At 45.7% G+C, this 12,004-nt stretch overlaps 1 protein-coding gene across 3 annotated transcripts in view; it reads left to right on the top strand.

The window, feature by feature from the left end:
- ZRANB3 (zinc finger RANBP2-type containing 3) overlaps positions 1 to 10,427 on the top strand; it is a 219,011-nt gene extending 208,584 nt beyond the window's left edge. For all 3 annotated transcript variants that reach the window (XM_040971500.1, XM_040971502.1, XM_040971501.1), the window contains 3 exons: positions 1,207 to 1,609; positions 2,972 to 3,103; positions 9,781 to 10,427. In XM_040971500.1, coding sequence (XP_040827434.1) covers positions 1,207 to 1,609; positions 2,972 to 3,103; positions 9,781 to 9,879 — 634 coding nt within the window. In that variant the 3' untranslated portion in view covers positions 9,880 to 10,427. The remainder of the gene's footprint in view (positions 1 to 1,206; positions 1,610 to 2,971; positions 3,104 to 9,780) is intronic.
- Positions 10,428 to 12,004: the final 1,577 nt, after the last annotated feature.

Raw genomic sequence — 12,004 nt, 5'->3', positions numbered from 1 at the left:
AGACAATACTTATCCATCTGCTGGTCTTGTTTCCATCAGCGCACTCAGCTGTTTTACGCTGTCACTTATGGCAGGAAGAGTCTGTTTCCTTTAAACCATCAGGGGCCAGACCAGCTCAGGGTGCACTCATTGGCCTGATGAGGTTTATGGCCTTACATAGTTAGGGGATGGGATAGCACTAAGCTTTAGTGGGGATTTTATTTATTTATTTATTTATTTATTTATTTACACTGTGCATGGAAGGCAGATAGACAGAGATCTTTGATCTGCTGCTTCTCTCCGTAATTGTCCACAACAGCCAGAGCTGGGCCAGACCAAAGCCAGGAACCTGGAATTCATTCAAGGCTTTGTACTTGGGCAGCAGGGACCCAGGTTCTTGAGCCATCACCTGCTGCTTCCAGGAGTGCACCTTAGCAGGATCTGCACTGGAAGTGAGAAGCTGGGACTCAGATGAGACATGCTGATAAGGCTGTGGGCAGCCCAAGCACCAGCTTAAACATGTGCCAAGCACCTGCCTCCAGGTGTTTTATTTCGTGCTTTCCCAGCCCTCAAGAAGCATTTTCTAACTTCTCCAGGTTTATAAGTCTGATTATTTGTGTGTTTTTTTTTAAGATTTATTTTCATTACAAAGTCAGGTATACAGAGAGGAGGAGAGATAGAGAGGAAGATCTTCCGTCCAATGATGCATTCCCCAAGTGGCCGCAATGGCTGGTGCTGCACTGATCTGAAGCCAGGAGCCAGGAACTTCTTCCAGGTATCCCACATGGGTGCAGGAACCCAAGGCTTTGGGCTGTCCTCGACTGCTCTCCCAGGCCACAAGCAGGGAGCTGGATGGGAAGTGGAGCTGCCGGGATTAGAACCAGTGCCCATATGGGATCCCAGGGCGTTCAAGGCGAGGACTTTAGCTGCTAGGCCCCAGCACCAGGCCCATAAGTCTGATTATTTGACATAAAGGCATGAAGTTCCCAAGAGGCAGCATATTTGTATTCAAATTGACATTTTTCTTTTTAATTCTTAACTCTGCTTCATTTGGCCTATACTGCAGAGTGTTGACCAGACCCATTTTACTTCCACACTGGCTTACAAAATCTGTGGGCCTTTTATCTACAGATTCTTAACCGGGAAACTTTTAAGACATTTATACGAAGCAGTGATTATTACACTAAGTGTTCATTAGTTACCTACTCAGTGTTTCTTCAAATATAGAAAGTTCCATGAAGATGGAGCCTGTGTCCCGAGTCTAAATCCCTGCGCAGCCCAAGCTGATCTCAATGGAAAGTCTTTTACATCTAAAGGCTATTTGCAAGCTGTGGATACTGAAGGAAATGCGCTGTGTCTCCACTGTCAGCGTCCCACTTGCCAAACGAAGCCGGAGTGCTCAGCAAGCGCCTGGGATGCACGGTTCTGCTCTCTGAAATGTCAGGAAGAGTTTTGGATTCGATCCAATAACAGTTACCTGCGAGCCAAAGTCTTTGAAACAGAACGTGGTGTGTGTCAGCTGTGTAACGTGAATGCCCATGAACTCTTTCTACGACTGAAAGGTGCTCCTGCAAGTCAGAGGAAGGACCTCCTGGATGCCACCTGGTCCTCTACGCTTCCATTAGAACAGGTGATGTGTGTGTGTGGCCCAGAAGGCAGCATGAAGCTGAGGTTTCGATGTTGGCTTGCTAATTTTTTTTCAAGCTTTTTCGTATGGGAATTTCAAAATGGACATTAAAAGTAAAATAATGAACTCACCTTGATGATGTCTCAGGGCTCCTCCCAGACCAGCGCCATTGGTCAGGTCCCTGTGCTGCTAACTTACTTGCTTTTTATTATTATTATTTCTTATTTGAGATGCAGAATTACAGAGAGAGGAGGAGAAGCAGAGGGAAAGAGACATATCTTCCATGCGCTGATTCACTCCCCAAATGACTCCAAGGGTCGGGGCTGGGCCAGGCTGAAGCCAGGAGCCAGGAACTTCTTCCAGGGCTCCCACATGGGTACAGGGCCCAAACACTTGGGCCATCCTCTGCTGCTTTTCTCAGGTGCATTTGCAGGGAGGTAGAAGAGTCAAGTCTCCAACAGGTGCCCATATATGATTCTGGCAAATATATATATATATATATATATATATATATTTGGAGGCTTAACCTACTACCCTACTGCCTTCTTTAAACTTTCTTTAGAAAAGTAATCCCATGTTCCCATGACCAGGAGCCATGAAGTTAATTATACTTTATCCAAGATGAAGAAAATAAGAACAACTGTCATCTTTGTGATATTTAATCAATTGCACTGCCATAGTGTGAATTGCTTTTCCTCCCTCAGGCAGAATGTTATAATACATCCTGGTTTTAGTGTAGGTCTTCACTAGTTAAATATAAGGTGTGTATATATAGACTGGCCTGAATACTGGCTGCTGTAAATGGACATCTTCGTTCATTGCAAATATGCAAGTTCCACAGGTTTGTTCTAGAAATTTCATTCCCGTCTATGCTACTTGTAAAGTTCTCTGATGAACAGAATAAGAATTCTGGGTGATGGCTATTAATATGAAACTGTCATTAGTATAATAAAAATGCATCTAGGTCAATAATTAAAGATTGAATCAGCAATATTAACAAGTTTTGAAATTCTAATCTGTCTTTATTCTTTTTTCTCAGTTTTAACTTAATGAACATAGAAATTAATTCAAAGGTTAAGAAAGAAACATTTTTTATCAATCTGTCTTGGTATTTTATGCTTGCTTTTAAGTCTTTCAAAATGGGTTAAGTAAGGAGAAGGGAAAAAAATACTTTCCAGAAAACATTTTATTGCTTTTAAATTGCTAACCTAGAGGGTTTTTTCTGCTTCAAATAAAAGCTATAAAAAGCCATTCGAACACATTTTTCCCCATGGTTTTGCTGTATAAACATTATTGAACAATGCAAAACCAACAGTTCCTGCAGTGTGTGTGTTGAAAATCGCTGATCCTGTGTTCTTATTGCAGCTAAATGAAATGATTAAAAAGCCGAGCGAAGGACATTTCTGGCAGGTGGATCACATCAAGCCGGTGTATGGGGGCGGAGGGCAGTGCTCGCTGGACAACCTGCAGACTCTCTGCACGATCTGTCATAGAGAGGTCAGTGGCGCTTGTGGACAGCCTGGACTGCAGCCCAGGGAATGAAATGGAAACTGGTACAGGGATCTGGAAGTCAGTAGGTACCTTTTGTCATCCAGCACTTGCCTGTTGCTCCAGGCCAGTGTGGATTCTCAGACACAGAGGCAAGAGAAACTGTCTCTCTTTTTGTTCATGCAAGACATGTTCACCATGTAGAAATAACGGGGATAACTTCTACACTGCACGATCTTGAAAGACCTGGACATAAACAAGGTTTTGTGAATTGGGGTAGTGACACATCGTTGTATATTTGTTTATGCCTAAGGATGTCCTGAAATAATTGATCAGTTATCTCAACAGTCAACTCAGCTGAGCATGCAGAAATTATGCTGCTGGCCATATACACTGCTTGACTCATCTCTAAGCATTTATTGTAGCTTAAAATGACAGAGAGAAAAACGAAACTATGTGGTTTTGCTTATCTACTAGGATTCATTTTTTTTTAAATAATTTATTTATTTTTATTTGAAACACAGATTTACAGGAGAGACAGAGAGCGAGATCCTCCATCCGTTGGTTCACTCCCCATATGGCCTCAATGGCCAGAGTTGAGCCAACCCAAAGCCAGGAGCCAGGAGCTTCCCCAGGGTGTTTCGTTGTGTGTGTAGGGATCCAAGGACGAAAGCCATCCTACAATGCTTTCCCAGTCCATAAACAGGATACTGGATCAGAAGTGGAGCAGCCCGGACTTGATCTGGCAGCTATATGGGATGCTAGCGCTGAAGGCAAAAAAGTAAGCTGTTGAACCACTACAGCAACCCCCAAGATTGATTTTTTAAAAAAATATTTATCTAGGGCCCGGCGCTGTGGCGCAAGTGGTTAAAGGTCCTCGCCTTGCACGCCCGGGATCCCATATGGACCCCGGTTCTAATCCCGGCAGCCCCGCTTCCCTTCCAGCTCCCTGCCTGTGGCCTGGGAAAGCAGTCGAGGACAGCCCAAGGCTTTGGGAACCTGCACCCGCGTGGGAGACCCGGAAGAGTCTCCTGGCTTCGGATCGGCATGGTATCGGCCCGTTGCGCTCACTTGGGGAGTGAATCATCGGATGGAAGATCTTCCTCTCTGTCTCTCCTCTGTATATCCGCCTTTCCAATGAAAAAATAATAAAAATAAATCTTTAAAAAAAAAATATTTATCTATCTTTATTGGAAAGGCAGAAAAAGATCCTCCATCGCAGGTTCACTTCATGAATGACCGCAATGGCCAGAGCTGAGCTGATCAGGAGCCAGGAGCATCTTCCAGGTTTCCTACTGGAGGCAGAGTCCCAAAGCTTTGGGCCATCCTCTACTGCCCTACCAGGTCACAAGCAGCGAGCTAGATGGGAAGTGGAGTAGCCAGGACATGAACCAATGCCCATATGGGATCCTGGTGCTTACAGGGTGAGGATCTAGATATTGAACCATCATTCTGGGTCCCCCGCTAGGACGAATTTTTTTTTAATTTTTGATTTTTTTTTAAATCAGATATACTGAGAGGAGGAGAGACAAAGAGGAAGATCCTCCCTCTGTTGATTCACTCCCCAACCGTCTGCAACGGCCAGTGCTGTGCCAATCCAAAGCCAGGAGCCAGGAGCCTCCTCCAGGTCTCCCACATATGTGCAGGGTCCCAAGGCTTTGGGCTGTCCTCAACTGCTTTCCCAGGCCACAAGCAGGGAGCTGGATGGGAAGCGGGGCCACCAGGACCAGAATAGGTGCCCACATGGGATCCTGGTGGATGCAAGGCAAGGACTGTAGCTGCTAGAGTCTAGCTGCTAGGCTACTACTCCAGGCTCATAGGATGAATTTTTTTAAATGATAAACAAGGCATTTCTTGTGTTATTCAATTGGGGGAAAGGAGAAAGTTGGTCTGCCTTAACCAATCCTGGCTGGTTTTTTTATTTGTTTGTTTTGTTTGTTTCTGTGTTTTAAACTGTATTTATTTATTTGAAAGGCAGAATCACAAAGAGGAAAGACAATGACCTTCTGTGTGCTGGTTCACTCCTCAAGCGCCACATCAGCCAGAGCTTGGCCAGGCTGTCCTGGTCTCCAGCACCTGGGCACTCCAGGCACATCAACAGGAAGCTGGGTCAGAAATGGAGGTGCTGGGACTCTGCTCTGGGATGCTGGAGTTGCAAGTCTCAGCTTAACCCAGCACGCCACAACAGGCTGGCCATTTATTTTTTTTTTTTAAAGATTTATTTTTATTATTTTTTTCATTGGAAAGGCAGATATACAGAGAGGAGAGACAGAGAGGAAGGTCTTCCGTCCGATGATTCACTCCCCAAGTGAGCGCAACGGGCCGATACTATGCCGATCCGAAGCCAGGAGCCTCTTCCGGGTCTCCCACGCGGGTGCAGGTTCCCAAAGCTTTGGGCTGTCCTCGACTGCCTTCCCAGGCCACAGGCAGGGAGCTGGAAGGGAAGCGGGGCTGCCGGGATTAGAACCGGCGCCCATATGGGATCCCGGGCGTGCAAGGCGAGGACCTTTAACCACTTGCGCCACCGCGCCGGGCCCTGGCCATTTATTTTTGAAGTTTTTTGTTTTTAAAGATTTATTTTTTTATTATTTTTGTATTGGAAAGGCAGATATACAGAGAGGAGAGACAGAGAGGAAGATCTTCCGTCCAGTGATTCACTCCCCAAGTGAGTGCAACGGGCCGATACTATGCCGATCCGAAGCCAGGAGCCTCTTCCGGGTCTCCCACACGGGTGCAGGGTCCCAAAGTTTTGGGCCGTCCTCGACTGCTTTCCCAGGCCACAGGCAGGGAGCTGGAAGGGAAGCGGGGCTGCCGGGATTAGAACCGGCACCCATATGGGATCCCGGGCGTGCAAGGCGAGGACCTTTAACCACTTGCGCCACCGCGCCGGGCCCTATTTTTAAAGTTTTTTCCATTTGTCACATAGACCTGGATAGATTATTGGCAGAGGAAGCATTGTGTACACTTAGAGAACTTTCTTTAAAGAAAATAGTTAGGGCCCAGCCTGATGACGTAATTGGCTAAATCCTCACCTTGCAAGCACTAGTGTCCCATGTGAGTGTTGGTTCATGTCCCACTGCTCTACTTTCCATCCAACTTCCTGCTTGGGGCCTAGGAAAGTAGCAGAGGAGGATGGCCCAGAGCCTTGGAAGCCTTTACGCATGTGGGAGACCCAGAATTAGTTCCTGGCTCCAGGCTTCAGATCAGCTCAGCTCTGGCCATTGCGGACATTTGGGGAATGAACCAGTGGACGGAAGATCTTGATGTCTCTCTCGTCTCTCTGTAAATCAGCCTTTCCAATAAAAATAAGCAAACCTTTAATAAAGAAAAAACAAAGGCTGACCTTTAAGAGTAATCTCATTGTACAGTCAGACTCCCTCTCTGGGCATAGCTGCAACCACACTGGCCACAAAGATAAGATGTCTCCTCTGTGTGGACTGATGCCATACAGACTGCGGTTCACCCCAGGATGAGCATTCTTCCTGCCCTGGCTGCTGGCATAAGGCATCAGGCGTGTGCAGACACTGGTGCACGCAGTTCAGCTTTCTTTCTGTCTGAAGGCCTTCCACAGCAATCCCATCTAGGGGCCTTTCCACCACTCTGACATCTTCCGTGAACAGCAAACTTGTTTTGATTGTGGGAGCTGCTGTGACCAGCACTGTGCGTGTAGGGTTTCTGTTCAGTGTGAAGGCTCACAGCCAGGCTCCCTCGGAGGTTTCACCTTTCCCATATTCTTGCCACTAATTAGGAAGACTTTTCTCCTGTGTGTATGCGCTGATATGTTACACACTGCCTGGGGCCCTGAAGCTTTTTCTGAAGGCAGGCACATGCAAATGGCTTTTCTCCAGTATGGATTCCCTCATGTGCTATGAGATTTCCTTTTGCTCAGAAGGATTTTCCAAGTGGCTGCGGCTCAGATCACCTCATGGCAGGTGCATCATCTTATAGTATCTTAGAACGTAGCAGGGGAAGGGTGTTAACTTTGGCCTCCTGAGAGAGCTCAGGGACCCCATCCTGAGGCCCCTGGAGCCTCAGAGGGATCACACTATGTTGGGCTTCCTTCATCGCCCTCACAAAAATGCTGTGTTCTGGATGTATCTTCCATGACGGTCTGGCAGAGTAACAACTGGAAATCCAAACATGTGGATGCCTATTCTGTTGTCTTAATCAGCACCACGTCCGAGCATGATTTTCCAAGGGCTGCTCTTAAGCATCTGATTTTCCAGATAGTCTGCCTCTTCTTGCCTTCTAAAAATCCCTATGCCTTCTTCTTATCCCTCTTCCCAGACCCTGACCCAGAGATTGCCCTTGGCACATATCCAAGGAGTGGCAGACTTTACCTTCCCTTCCCACCACAGGCCAACCCAGATGCCTAGGCTCAAACTCTCTGGTCCAGGAGCTGTCCTCCTCAAGCCACCAACCTGTGCCCTGCAGGCTGACCTGCTGGGGGACTCAGTGGGGCAAGAGTGAGGCAGTCTTGTGGAGGTCCTGCCTCTCCAAGCACATTGACCAGCAGTGACCTCACTAGAATGAATTTTAACAGGCACTACTATAAAATGTAGCTGGATCTGCCTGTTCAGTTATCTGTAAAAGAGGCAGATTTTCAGTATGCAACCTTACATCCAAATTGCTCACCTTATGGCAGAATATAAGCATTTGCCCATGTCCTCCAGCCATTCATAATGTGTATCCTCTAGGATGGTTGCATAATATTCTCTTAAATAGCTCTCTGCCCCAGTTTACTAAGCCATTCCCATACTGAACACATAAGTCACTTAATTTATTTTTTTCATTCTTAATCTAATACCACCATGCATATTTTTTGTAGATAAAGCTGTTTTTTACATTTTGAGGTCATTCCTTATCTGAATTGTAAAAATCACCAAGTGAAAGTAGTTGGACAGGGGTAGGCTTTGTGGCACAGCAAAGTTAAGTCACTTGGGAGGCCTGCATGCCGTATTGCTGTGCTATTTAAAATTCCTGTCATTCCAGCCTAGTTACTTGTTAGTACACATGTGAAGGCAGATAAAAATGCCCTAAATACGTGTGTTCCTGCCAGACATGTGGGGAGACTACTGGAGTTCCTGGTCCTGGCTGTTGCACACATCTGGGGAGTGAACCAGCGGGTGGGAGTCTCCCTTCTTTTTTGTCACTCTGCATTTTAAATGATTTTTAAAATATATTTATTTTTTAAATTGGATATTTTTACAGGCTAAAAATTTGTTGCTAAGATATTTTTCATGTGTTCTCATTTTTGCTCCCCCCATCTTAGCAATTAACACAGCATCCCTAAAATCGCACCAGTGAGGGGCCACAGTTGTGACACTGGCATCCCAAATGTGCACCAGTTATTAATGCACCTGGGAAAGCAGTGGAAGATAGGCCAAGTGCCAGGGCCTCTGCCAGCCACATGGCAAACCCTGAGGGGGTCTGATGCTCCTGGTTTCTTGCAGCCATTTGGGTACTGAACCAGCAGATGGAAGATTTCATGGGGGAGCTTTCCCTTTCTTTATGACTGCCTTTTAAGTACACAGGTTGAATGCTGATGTGATAGAATTGCCTTTCTAAATTTAATGAAAAAGTTGGTGATTTGGATATTTCTTGACATGTTTGAGGAGCTGTGTGTGTTTGTACATATGTGTGCATGCAGTCGCATCCACCAAGTTACTCCCCATCTGCTACAGCAGCCAGGGCCAGGATCTCTATCGGGGTCTCCCTTGTGGGCAGCCAGAACCTAGCTGCTTGAGCCATTGCTGCCCAGGAAGCTGGGCTAGGGAGCTGGAATCAGACAATGAACCCAGCTACTCCCATGTGAGAGTATATCTCAACTGGCAACTGCTGGACTAAATGAATACCTGTACCAGCAATGGCGCATTTAGAAGGAACTAAGCAATTACATATATGTTTTTGAGAAACATTCAGTGTGTTTCCAGTGTTTATACATGAGCTTTTCCTGAGTCTTCTTTTAGTATTATTGATTCCACAATCTTTTCACACATATCCAAAGGACGTTTGTTTCTGGTTTCTGTTCTTTCAGTTTTAACCTTTTCTCTCACTGTCCTTTCTACTTGAATCACTTCACCTGCCCTTGGACTTTAGTTAGATGAAAAATCATCTCATTTCTCAGCTGTGCAAATTGTTAGCAAATTCATGACCCATAGGAGAATTAAGAACAGACAAATAAAAAAACAGTCCCTTCTGAAATCACTTTCTTGGATTCTTGCAAAAAAAAAAAAATTATACGTCCCAGATGAGTGGAAGAACTCGGTTCTGCTTTATCTCATTTTCTACATTTGCATGTTTCTAAATTGAACTAGGAGAAAATAAAGAAATAGGCAAGCATTCCATGCTATAGGAAATCTTGGGGAGACTAAATAGCCCCCACTTGGATGAGGACAATGATAACATTCTAGTCAACAAATGAGGTAGCCAAATGTCTCCCAGGATTGCAAGCATTCTGTCAGCTCTCATGCTCCAGGGACCTCAGGCCCGTGGTCCGCAAGCACGTTGGGACCATAGCCGCTGAGCCCCTCTGCCCTGCGCTTTGGGATTCCCCATGGCAAGAAACGGTGAGTGAACACAGTGCTAGTGTAGATTTGTCCTGACTTAAGCAAACAGAAATGTATGGCTTTTGAAGTCAGTGCCTTTTTCCTAATGTGTAAGCCTGCATATTTCTTACCTTTTAGAAAACCGCCAATCAAGCCAAGGAAAGAAGTCAGATGAGGAGACAGTCTCTAACAGCAAAGCATGGATCAGACATCACACGGTTTTTGGTAAAGAAGTAGAACATCCCATGAATGGATGGCAAATGGTTTACATGTAGGAGAACTGAACACGATGCTTTTCATTTTTCATTTTTACCTGGTATTTCCAGGCTGAAATTTTTCAGAGCAAAAATCAAGAGCTCTGATTGTGGTCTTGTGCTAAGTGCTTTCTTGTATTGACTCGTTTTTGAAGTTACATAACTGAAGCTGAGGTACAATGCTAAATGTGTATGATCTTGTTGATTTCATGTATACTGCCCGTTACGTCCCACAAGGCTTTGCGAAATTTGCATTTCCCCCATTATAGGCCTTATTCACTGTGTTACTCATAGATGATGTTTGTAAAATATGCTCTTAACTATCAGGAAAATGTTCTGGATCAGTATCGGTTCTGGACTGTAATAAGAATAGCTGGAGGCTTGCAAGCAAGAGAAATTTTGGAGGCAAATCATTTTTCAGGAATTCTAAGCCATGCATGACCAACCTGCTCAATAGTCTTGTCACTAAACCTCCCAGAGGGGCTTGGGGCGTTGTGGATGCTGCCTTTGCCGAATTTCTTAATTAGTCTCTTCATCAAAAAAAAAAAAAAAGAAAGAAAAACCAATCATGTTATACAAGCTAGGATTACTGGGTGAATTCATTCATTAAAACTGTTAAAAACTGAAAATAAAATATAAAATTTCTCTTATGCTTCTTTTTTTTTTAATGCATGAAGCTAGGCTTAGTGACAAAGCCCCCTTAGTCTCCCGGTTCTCATTTTTCTGTTTTCTACAGCGTTGTGCTATTGAAAGGATATTTATGGTACTTCTTTCCAAAAGGGCAGTGATGATAAGATGCTTTATAGTGACATTTTAAGAATGGAAGCATGATGACGAAACAGACAAAGGGGCTAACTCACCCAGCCATGTCAGAACTGTGAGAGCAAAGAGCCAGGGCAGCCCAGAATGCAACTCCAGGGAAGCCCAAAGCAGCAGTTTGCAAACAGTGTTTGGATGTACACCTCATTAGTTGCCGCATTTTCTCATTCTAATTAGCAGCTGCGGTTTTACAACACAGAAGGTTTATTTCTAGAAAGATTATACAATCATGAGTTTTCCTCCCAGTGTTATGATTAAGTTCACAACTGTTTTCAGCAGTGGAGATCAGTGGCATCATTTGTTTTGTGCTGGGCTCCCTTTGGCCTCCTTTCGGCTTGCTCGTCAAGCTCTCTGCAGTTTTCTGCCTCATTTCCAGGATAACCCCCCAGGCTCGTTGGGGCTGAAAGCCAAGGAGCTTGGCAAGGTGCCTTGCCCACCTCCAGCTCGTGGTGCTTGTGAGCCCAAGTGTGGCCTAAGTAGGTCAGATGTGACTAGCTCTTTAGATCACACTCAAATGCTATTTATAAAGGAAGAATTTTCCAACCTAAGATCTGTCTGATGGCTTGAAGTGCAATGATCTGTGAAGATGTGCCCTCTCTCTCCTAAGTTTCCCGATGGTGAGCAATTAAGAACGGTGTCAGGAGCAGGGAGCATCCGCCTGCCAGCACCATGGCTGGCTCCTCCTCCTCCCTTCTCTGTGTTGTTGTCTGCGCTTTACTCTTGGGACACCCAGAGGTAAAGAGTTATGGGACTAAACACAGAGACAAGGATGGATCTAAGGGCCAAGTCCTCAGGGACATAGCAGGCAGGCGGTGCTTTCATCCTCAGCCTCTGAAGGGGAAACTGCAGGTGGGAGATCCTGCTCAGGAGGTGGAGCCAGGCCAGCCGTTGCCCCTGTGTGTAGAACTCAGGGCAACAGGCGTCCTGCCCCACTCCCCTCACCGCTGAGCGTGTGTGTGTGTGTGTGTGTGTGTGTGTGTGTGTGTGTGTGTGTGTGTGTGTGTGTGTGTGTGTGTGTGTGTGTGTGTGTTTGTGTGTGTGTGTGTGTGTGTGTGTAGGGGAGCAGGCTGCTGGACCACCCAGCATGAAGGGAAAGACACCAGCTACAGCAAGGACTAAGATGACTCCGAGGGAAGAGCCAGCTCAGAAAAGACTAAAGCTAAGAACACAAGACACAGGCTCTGCTTGACGGGACCCTCCAGAAAGTGATGTGCTGGGCTCAGTGCTGTGGCCAAAGTCCTTGCCTTGAGTGCGCCAGCATCCCATATGGGCTCCAGTTCTAATCCCAG

Source organism: Ochotona curzoniae, unplaced genomic scaffold (assembly GCF_017591425.1).
Source record: "Ochotona curzoniae isolate NIBS_2020 unplaced genomic scaffold, NIBS_Ocur_1.0 contig_2210, whole genome shotgun sequence".
In the NCBI taxonomy this organism is placed as follows: Eukaryota; Metazoa; Chordata; class Mammalia; order Lagomorpha; family Ochotonidae; genus Ochotona; species Ochotona curzoniae.
The sequence above is the reverse complement of the archived record's forward strand: the minus strand, read 5'-3'. Positions and strand labels throughout refer to the sequence as shown.